This window comes from Caloenas nicobarica, chromosome 1 (assembly GCF_036013445.1).
Source record: "Caloenas nicobarica isolate bCalNic1 chromosome 1, bCalNic1.hap1, whole genome shotgun sequence".
In the NCBI taxonomy this organism is placed as follows: Eukaryota; Metazoa; Chordata; class Aves; order Columbiformes; family Columbidae; genus Caloenas; species Caloenas nicobarica.
In genome coordinates, this window is record NC_088245.1 from 169,803,361 (window position 1) to 169,813,162 (window position 9,802).

A 9,802-nucleotide genomic window follows, 5' to 3' on the forward strand; every position below is an offset into this window, starting at 1 on the left:
TGAGAGGCCAGTTCTGCTTGCTGTTGGTTCCTCAGATGAAAGGCTGCTGGAACAGCTCTACCTACCAGCACCAGATAGTGACTTTGGTTTAGAATGTGCTTTATTGTTTCTTTTTAAAATATATTTTAAAAGGGGGCAGCAAGAAGGACAATGCACAGCTTGTATATACAATACAAAGCATGCTGATTTGTGTCTTCCTTCCCCATTCTTCATTGCACAACTGTTGCCCTCTCCAAAGAGTGCCGTTTAGAGGTAGCTTAAGCCAGCTAAGTCTGATCCTAATTCTTGCACAGCATCAAAGCCCTGCCTCTGACTTCCATCAGCCATAGGCTTGAAAAACAGTCTGTACACACCTCTTCCGTGCTGTGGTAATGGTAAATGTTTCGCAAAGTGAGCAGGTGCCACTCCTGCTTTGCTGCTTTTGGCATAGGGCCATCCCATGAGAACAGACCAAGTCTTTGCCATTCTCCCCTCTCAGGTTTGGATGAGAGGAAAAGCAGCTCTGAGGTAACTCGGTGTGGGGGTTCACGGTTGTTCCAAGGGTTGCCTGCAGAAGTGATAAGCAATCCCCTCTGGCTACTAATCCAGGTCTGGCCCTTCCTGTGCCGTAGTCCCTTATAGCAGCCCTGTGGTGAGCCACCAGCTTGTCAGGCCGGGCCTAAAGAGGTGGTCTGTCTGTCCTGCCTTGGTGACCTAACATCGAGCTAGTGCCTCGGTGTCCCTTAGCTCTGACTGGAAAAGCTGCCAGCATCAGCTGAAGAACAGTGGGAGAAGCACAGCGCCTGACTGCGCTTGGCAGTCCTGAGTGCAGTGGGAGATAGCAAGGGAGGGTGAGACCGGGCTGAAAAACAAATGAAGTTTAGTATTCCTGATTTTTTTCAGATTTCTCAGTAGAAAGCACTGTTTCACAGAATCACAGAATGTTAGGGATTGGAAGGGACCTCGAAAGATCATCTAGTCCAATCTCCCTGCCAGAGCAGGCACACCTAGATGAGGTTACACAGGAAGGCGTCCAGGCGGGTTTTGAATGTCTCCAGAGAAGGAGACTCCACAACCTCCCTGGGCAGCTGTTCTGTTTCCTCTCTAGTGCTCTTACACGCTGTGTGGGTGCTGTCTGCTGTTTTTTTAAAGAAGCCAGATAGACGATGTCAAAATCCATCAGGCAGCTACTACACGCACCTGATGCTCATAAACCAGGTTCTGGGGTGCCGGTTTCAAGCCGGCGCGATGTGCCGGAAAAACCCGGGGACTGGGCAGGGATGAGAGGGGTCCCTGCCCCTTTCCCGGGTCGCTCTCCCCTTGAAACACGTCTGAGGGCCGGAGTCGCGGCCGGAGCAGCGGGGACCGGCCGTAGAGCTGGGTGGTTGCAGCTCCGCGGCGGCTTCGTGGCGATCCGGACCTCCCAGAAAAAAAAAAACGGTGTCAGTGACGGTTTTTCTCCCCGTCTGACTTAGACCTGCCTCCAAGTTTGGGGAAGAGAAATGTTCGCGCTGGCTCCCAGCCGCTGGCAGGGCGGCGGCGCTGAGTCCTTATCCCCTGCGCGGAGGGTGGCGAGGGGATGCGCCGGCCATCATCACCCGCCTCCCGGGGCTCCTCGGTACCCGCCTCCACCTGCTCTGCTAGGATTAAGTTAATTAACCAGCCCGGGCACCACCGTCGGCCCGCCCGACCCCAGCTACGAAAAAAAAGCCCGGAGAGGCCGAGGTTTCCCTCCCCCATCGGCTGCGGACTCGCTCCTCCCGCCGGCGCTGCCCTTCCCCGGGCTCCCACGCAAACCCTCGTCGCGGTTTTTTTCCTTCTTTTTTTTTTTTTTCCCCCTCCTCACTGTTAACAAAACCTGGTGATTAAGACGCGAAACTAACAAAGAGTTTTTCTTCCACCTTAACCTTGCACACAATCCTTTAACAAATTAATTAATCCTAATGAATTAACACTTCATTTATTTAAACGCGCTACAGTTCATGAATTAAATTTTCATGCAGTGATTAAAGGCTGTTAAAATATGCATGATTTAGTTAAAATTTTATAATAAATCAGGGCAATGTGTTACATGACAAGGCAACTACTTCCCAGCCCCTCGGAAGGTGCTTTGATTCACGCGGGGGGGGGCGGGAGCAGCCGAGCGCACCGCTCCCGGTTTTGGCAGCCGAGCGCATCCCGGAGCACGGTGAGACTCGACTGACGACCGGACCGACCCCATGTCCTCTCCGAGCCCCTCTTTGGGTCATTCTGAGGGAGCAAGCCAGCGTTTTTCGGTTACCCCATCGAAACGTGACGCCCTGGGAGCGGGAGCGACCGTGGGCGCGGGTGAAAGGCGGCAACCGGTTTGCCCACGGACCCGGCGTGGAAAGCGAGTGTGTCTGGGAGGTGTTTTGCTGGAGGGGCTTCTCGGTGAGCTTTTTAATTCCTCCGCATCACTTAAGAAGGAGAAACTTTACTAGCAACAGGACCTACAGCGTTTTTCACCGGACCTCTGCCTGGCTCCTCCGGTCTCCTTAACTTTCCCGAAAGGGGACGTTGTGAACTACCTTGGGACTTAAATCACCATCAAGCGTTTCAATTTTTAATATGACAACATTCTACACTTTGGCTGCAAAAGCAATTATTGCGGCTTGTACATCAGTAATTAGCAGGTCTTTGCTGATGTAAGGAAAGTCCTCATTAGGACATGGAAATACTTTTTGTGCATTCACCCAAGAGGTTGGTTGGGTGGGGTTTTTTTCTTCTGAAGGTTGATTTTTATCATCTAAAGGGAAAATTGCTTTTACACTAAGTGGGATATTGACTTTCTGTGAACTTCACCAAATAACACACGTACTGTAGGTTTTCTCTCAGTGCTCTTACTGACACTCAGGGTAGGACAAATACCGCGACTAAAAAATGTAAAGCTAACGTTTGGTGAAATAAAAATTTCCAGAACGTTTAGAGTGAGAGGTTCTATAAGCTTCACATTACCTTATTTCTTTTTTTTTAGGTCGGGTTATATGATAAACTATGATCAGGAGTTAATACTTAATATCTCAAGCTTTATTATATTCATCTTTTGGGAATCTTAAAAAGAGAAATCAAATACAATGGGTTACAGTAATTAATTTATAAATCGTTTCACTGCGGGAATAAGGGGTTACTTTATTACTTTCTCGAGATAGGCAGTTCAGTCAATTAAGGAAATCTGCCTATTTCTTGCATTCAAAGCTGGAGAAAACTACGGGAGACAAGTAAATGTATTGTGTATATATATTTGCCTCCATCACTTTATTGAGCATCTTGGGCCATAAAAGTAGGGCTACAGCATGGTCGTATCTCCAATGAACTCGCCCCTCAAAGCCTGTGAGTTTATTGCCATCAGTATTCATGAGATTGGATGTACCCACGAGGAATAGAAATAACAGCGAACATTAAAATGAAATCTATTACCAGGCCCGTCCGATGCTAAACCTAGCTCAAGCCGCGTTCCAGGGGAGACAGCTGCGTGTAGCAGGGAGACGGGGGGGCCGCCGGGGGCCGGTGACAAGGGGGGCTGGTCCCCGGAGAGCCGTGGGGACCCCCCGGGCAGCAGCCCCCGCGCTCGGTGGGGCAGGGGGAGCAGAGGAAGCTGCGCCGCGGACACCGGCTGCAGCACCGCAGCGGGCGTTACGGTCGGGGCAGCATCAGGAGGGGCTGTAATGTAAAGCGTTGCTTTAAAGGTTAGCGCTTCCTCTCTTTCAAAAAAACCCCAACAAAGTGTCCCAAGGACTTCGAAGGAAAGTTTGATAAGCGACAGACCAAACGATGCCTGAAAAAAAAAATCTTCTCTTCTCCCTGGTCTCTACCGTCTACTCCTCGCACCTCTGAGAGATCAGAGGGAAAAGTTGGCTGCGATTTCCTACCGCTGGTTCTGCCTCCGGGGGCAGCAGGAGGGACCAGGCGGGAGCCAGCAGCCCCGCGCCTCCCCGGGACTCGAATGTTGGTGCCCCTGAACCGCACACTGTCACCCCCGGCCCTGGGGCTGCTGCGGTCACCGCGCCCCGGGAGCTTTCAATGAAGGAAGGAGGAGCACCTGGCACGGGGGGTCTCTCCAGCTGGCGGGGCTACTTCACCCCCAACTTGCCAAACGACATCTCAAACGACAGAGACAACGTGCCAACCCACATCCCTGCCTCCAGAAGACACCAGGGAGATGGGACAAAGATGCTTAGAACATCTAGAGGTCTTCGCCTGCTCAACCTACTGCTGGCGCTTGGGGCGGAGGTGGGAGAGTGGCCGAATTTTCTGCGTTTCTGGCTGAAAAAAAAAAAAAAAAGCACGTCAACAGAAGGGGTCGTTTTAAAAGTACTGGAGGAGTCTGATGTTCCTCCGGCCAAGGAGAAGGGTCTCACCCACCGGCGCCTGCCCGAGCCCCTGTCCCAGCTCCCGCCGGCGCGGTGGGGCCGGGGCTGCCGCGCTGCCCGTTCTGCTGCTGCGGGCAGGGCCGGGGGCCGGGCTGCCCGGCCCCGTGTAGCCCCCTTCCCCTGCCAGCCCAGCGCCGAGGAGGTTAGACACCGCGGCCGCAGAGGCAAATCAAACCCGGTAGCATGTGGGGAGGAAGGCAGGTCATCGCTTAACCTATAAATCCACCCCGTCCCCGGTAGCCTTTGTCGCTGCTTGGGCGATTTTCCCTTGCTGTCAGCGTTTCCCTTACGGAAACCTGATGAACTTGGCCTGAAGGCGTCTTGGGGAGCCGGGGCCGCACAGAGACATGCAGACAAGCACCCACGCATCCCAGGCGGAGCAGCCAGAGCCGCCGTCCCACGCCTTCCTCCACTGGGCGTGGAATTGAGCCCGGCTTTCTGCCTCCTTCCCCCGCCGGGATAGGCCAAGGAGCCCCGCGGTGCCTGCTGCTGGCTGGCTTGTCGCTGCTGGCAGGGAAAGGCAGACTCCTTGGGCCTTCCTCCTGCAGCTGGCCGCTCAGCAACTTGGCAAAAAGTGGTTGTGTCTCTCACTTTCCTTTTCCTCTCCATCCCTTCCCCAGGAGGCTTTCTCTTTACAAGGCACGGTAGCTTAGAAATAGCTAGACTAAGTCTCGTGGCTTAAAAAAAATCCATATAAAGTATGATTTGCCTATTCTGATGCAATGATTTCGATAAACAAGGAGAGTTCAACCCAGCTTCTGACCGGTGTCTTTCAAGTTCGCCCCCCTCAGAGATGAAGTTGCATTCCGCCACCCCAGGGGACGCGGTAATGGATGGAGACCTGGCTCCCTTTCACACAAGTAATTGGCAGTATTCCCTCCTTCCTCCCGAACGGGATGAGGAGCTGGGGAAAGGCTTATGAAGACAAATGTGGACTTTACCTGGGGTTGTGGTTTGTGCTGTGTGCGTGTGCCTGCATGTCCTTTCGGCTGTGTTTATGCGCATAAATAAGAGGCATTCAGGAGAAAAAGGGTAATTCCGATGCACTCCGAGGCTGTCACATCTCTAATTCGAACACCCCACTGCCTCTCTCTGCTGCCTGCCTGCCGGCAGCGCTCCTGAAACACACCCGCTAGCAGCTGGTCGGTGACCGAGGGATGGGTCCAGCGTGCCCCAGGGGACAGGATTCACCGCGGGCAGTTCCCTGGGGACTCACACTAATCCCACAGGCACAGTAGCAGATTCACTCCTCGGCAGTTTTTCCTCCAACTTCATAAGCAGCTTAAAGAAAACAAATCTGCTCTAAAACGGGACAGTAACCCCGAATCACTCCTAAAAACGACCATGTGTTATTAACCCTAGTCACTCCTTAACCATTTCATTCAAGTGCAAAACTGTTCAAATGATAAACCACAGAAAAGAGAGAGAAAGAAAAAGGAAGGAAGGAAGGAAGGAAGGAAGGCAGGAAGGAAGGAAGGCAGGAAGGAAGGAAGGAAGGAAGGAAGGAAGGCAGGAAGGAAGGAAGGCAGGAAGGCAGGAAGGAAGGAAGGAAGGAAGGAAGGAAGGAAGGAAGGAAGGAAGGAAGGAAGGAAGGAAGGAAGGAAAAGACAGGAAGGAAGGAAGACAGGAAGACAGGAAGGAAGGAAGGAAGGAAGGAAGGAGAGAAAGAAAGAAAGAAAGAAAGAGAGAGAGAGAGAAAGAAAGAGAGAGAGAAAGAAAGAGAGAGAGAAAGAGAGAAAGAGAGAAAGAGAGAAAGAGAGAAAGAGAGAAAGAGAGAAAGAGAGAAAGAAAGAGAGAAAGAAAGAAAGAGAGAAAGAAAGAAAGAAAGAAAGAAAGAAAGAAAGAAAGAAAGAAAGAAAGAAAGAAAGAAAGAAAGAAAGAAAGAAAGAAAGAAAGAAAGAAAGAAAGAAAGAAAGAAAGAAAGAAAGAAAGAAAGAAAGAAAGAAAGAAAGAAAGAAAGAAAGAAAGAAAGAAAGAAAGAAAGAAAGAAAGAAAGAAAGAAGAAAGGAAGTTCTTAATGTGATGGTTTTCTGCTTCAGACCACGCCAGTGAAACTTGATTTTTCCCACGGGGAGGGAGCGGGGACTGGCTGAGAATCCAGGAGGAAACGCGCAATTTCATCTCGGCACGCGCTCCTCGTGGGGGAAGCGGCTGCCACCAGCGGTGCCTCACACAATAATATTTGCAACAGAACTACATGGGGTGGTGGGGACTGGAATTATGTGGAAATCAGTAGCCTCTGGGCGCTTCAAACAAATGTGGTTCTTCTCAAGGAACCGGCGTATGGTTCTGGAAAGTAGCGGGGTGCGGCCAGAGGATGCCCCTCAACGCGGGGTCCTCAACGCGGCCTCGCCTCTCCCCTCGGCTGCGGCAGGGGCAACGCACCTCTGTATTTCGGTGCCGAGGGCCGGGCAGCGGCGCCCGCCCGCACCCCGCCGGCCCCGCCCCGGGGGCTCCCACGGCCTCCGCGCCCCGCCGCCCATCCCCGCCCCGTCGGGGCGCCTCGGGCCGCGCTGGTGGCCGCGCAGCGCGCACGTGTGGCAGCCACAGGTGCCGCAGCCGCCCGGTGCTCGGCGTCTCTCGCTATAAGAGCGGCCCCGCCGCCGCCGCCCCGGCGAGACGGGCGAGGGCTGCGGGAGATGCAACAAGGCGCGGGGAGGCAGGGACCGGGGGCGGCGGGAGGAAAAGGAGGAGGAGGAGAAAAAGGAGGAGGAGGAAGGGGGGGAGACAGCTGATGCCTGTCAAAGCCGGAGCCGCCGCGCTCTCGCGAGAGCCCGCCCGGCGGTAGCCACGGGATGCGGGGCTCAGGTGCGGGCAGAGCGCAGCGCAGCGCGCCCGGCGCCGGGCAGCGGCAGGCAGCCGAGTGAGACGGCGGGGGCCGGAGGGAGCCTCGCCGCCCGCTCACCCGCCCACCTCAGCCCCGGCCACCGCGGCAGCGGCGGCGGCGGGGGCAGGGTCCGCTGCGGCACCGCCGCCACCGGCTCCGCCACCCGCCGCCGTCCGCGGCTTCCCCCGGCGGGAGGAGAGCGCCCGGAGAGCACTTTTCCCCCGACTTTAGGAGTGTTTGTGGATTTACATGCCAAGCCTTCAAGATGATGTCCATGAACAGCAAACAGCCGCATTTTGCCATGCATCCCACCCTACCTGAGCACAAATACCCCTCTCTACACTCCAGCTCGGAAGCAATAAGAAGAGCATGTCTACCAACTCCACCGGTAAGGGAGAGGCAGCTGCAGCTTTCCTCTTTCTTTCTTTCTCTCTCTCTCTTACACGCACACACTCTTTCTTTCTCTCTCTCTCTCTTTTCTGTATACTGCATGTATGTGTATGTGCATTAATAAAAAAACCGCTGCGAGGCACATTTTGACAAGCGGCGCTTAATGTTTTTTTCATGTCTTCCTCTGCAATCATCTGAGCGCCTGTGATCTTTTTTGAAAGCGGTGTTCACACGAGTCTCCGACTTCATCCACTTTCTGTATTAATTTTTATGACTCGGCCTCTGAAAAGGAATGCGCTTTATGTGCTCTTGTGTTTGACATAATTCCCCAGCTGAGAGTTACAGATCCATTTCTTCTTCTCTTCCCCCTTCTCCTCCTTTCTCTTCTTCTTTCTTTCCTTATTCTTGTTTTATTTTTAATTTGTATCTATTCATTTGTTCCCTTCACGCCCTCGTCCTTTCTTTATTTTTTTTTTTCGGATTCACCCCCGACTGCTTGCCCTTTCTACTCTTCGCTCCTTCTTTTCCTCTTTCACTTCCCCTCCTCGGTTTCTCCCCTATTATTCCACCGAAACCCCTATTTCCCCTCCCATCCCCGTGCTGTCTCCTGCTATACACCGCTTCCCCCATTCACTTGGCTCTCCTCCACCCCGTACCCTTTCATACGCACGTACTGCTTGCCGGCTCCCCCCCACACGGTCACTCCAACTTTGCCCACCTCTCTCTCCCCTCCTGGGCTCCCCTCCTTCGACTTTCCCCCCTTCCCTCCTCACGGCACACCTCATCCTCCTGCAACCCCACGATTCCCCCCACCGTCCCCTTCCCTCTCTGCTCTTTGATTCCTCTCTTTCCCCCTACCCGGCGCCCACCTGCCCTCCTCTCCCCGCACCCCGCTCTGTTTTGTGTCCCTTGCAGCTGCAGAGCAATATCTTCGCCAGCCTGGATGAGACCCTGCTGGCGCGGGCCGAGGCTCTGGCCGCTGTCGACATCGCCGTCTCGCAGGGCAAGAGCCACCCGTTCAAGCCGGATGCCACCTACCACACCATGAACAGCGTGCCCTGCACCTCCACCTCCACCGTGCCCCTGGCGCACCACCACCACCATCACCACCACCACCACCAGGCTCTGGAGCCCGGCGACCTTCTCGACCACATCACCTCCCCCTCCCTGGCGCTCATGCCCGGCGGAGGCGGCGGAGGCGCCGGCGGCGGCGGCCACGACGGGGCGGGCGGCGGCGGCGGCGGGGCCGGCGGCGGCGGGGGCGGCGGCGGCGGCGGCGGGGGCGGCGGCGGCCTCATCTCCACCTCGGCCCACCCGCACTCGCACATGCACGGCCTGGGCCACCTTTCGCACCCGGCCGCCATGAACATGCCGTCGGGGCTGCCGCACCCGGGGCTGGTGGCCGCGCACCACGGGGCCGCGGGGCAGGTGGCCTCGGCGGCGGCGGTGGTGGGGGCGGCCGGCTTGGCCTCCATCTGCGACTCGGACACGGACCCGCGGGAGCTGGAGGCCTTCGCCGAGCGCTTCAAGCAGCGCCGTATCAAGCTGGGGGTGACCCAGGCCGACGTGGGCTCGGCGTTGGCCAACCTGAAGATCCCGGGGGTGGGCTCCCTCAGCCAGAGCACCATTTGCCGCTTCGAGTCCCTCACCCTCTCCCACAACAACATGATCGCCCTCAAACCCATCCTGCAGGCCTGGCTGGAGGAGGCCGAGGGCGCCCAGCGGGAAAAAATGAACAAGCCCGAGCTCTTCAACGGGGGCGAGAAGAAGCGCAAGCGGACTTCCATCGCCGCCCCGGAGAAGCGCTCACTTGAGGCTTACTTTGCCGTCCAGCCCCGGCCCTCGTCCGAGAAGATCGCCGCCATCGCCGAGAAATTGGACCTCAAAAAGAACGTGGTGAGGGTTTGGTTTTGCAACCAGAGACAGAAGCAGAAACGGATGAAATTTTCCGCCACCTACTAGGGGTGGGCGGGAGGGGCGGCCCTGGCACTGGGGGCACCGTGGGCGCAAGGGGGGGCCGGGTCGGGGCCGTGTGGGACGCCCACCCACCACCGCCGTCGCCCGAGACGCCGTGGGAAGCTCCTGGGGACCAAGGGACGATGTAGAAATTAAACGTGAAGTACTCGGGGCGGGGGGGGGGGGCGTGCGGGAGGTGTGCGCTATCAATTATTAAAACAAAAAGACACTGGGACATCAACGAGAAGAAGGAAGAGAG

The 9,802-nt window shown here is 55.6% G+C and overlaps 1 protein-coding gene across 3 annotated transcripts; it reads left to right on the forward strand.

Annotated features, from left to right (window-relative positions):
* The first annotated feature begins 7,462 nt into the window (after positions 1–7,462).
* POU4F1 (POU class 4 homeobox 1) lies at positions 7,463–9,549 on the forward strand. Of its 3 annotated transcripts, none has more exons than XM_065653441.1 (3): positions 7,463–7,585; positions 8,503–8,798; positions 8,886–9,549. In XM_065653441.1, exons 1-3 carry the CDS (start codon positions 7,463–7,465, stop codon positions 9,547–9,549), a joined length of 1,083 nt encoding a protein of 360 aa, XP_065509513.1. The 3 variants fall into 3 exon arrangements, with proteins under 3 accessions (XP_065509513.1, XP_065509520.1, XP_065509506.1); XM_065653448.1 differs by having other exon boundaries at positions 8,503–8,764; positions 8,855–9,549; XM_065653434.1 differs by having other exon boundaries at positions 8,503–9,549.
* The last annotated feature ends 253 nt before the right edge of the window (positions 9,550–9,802 follow it).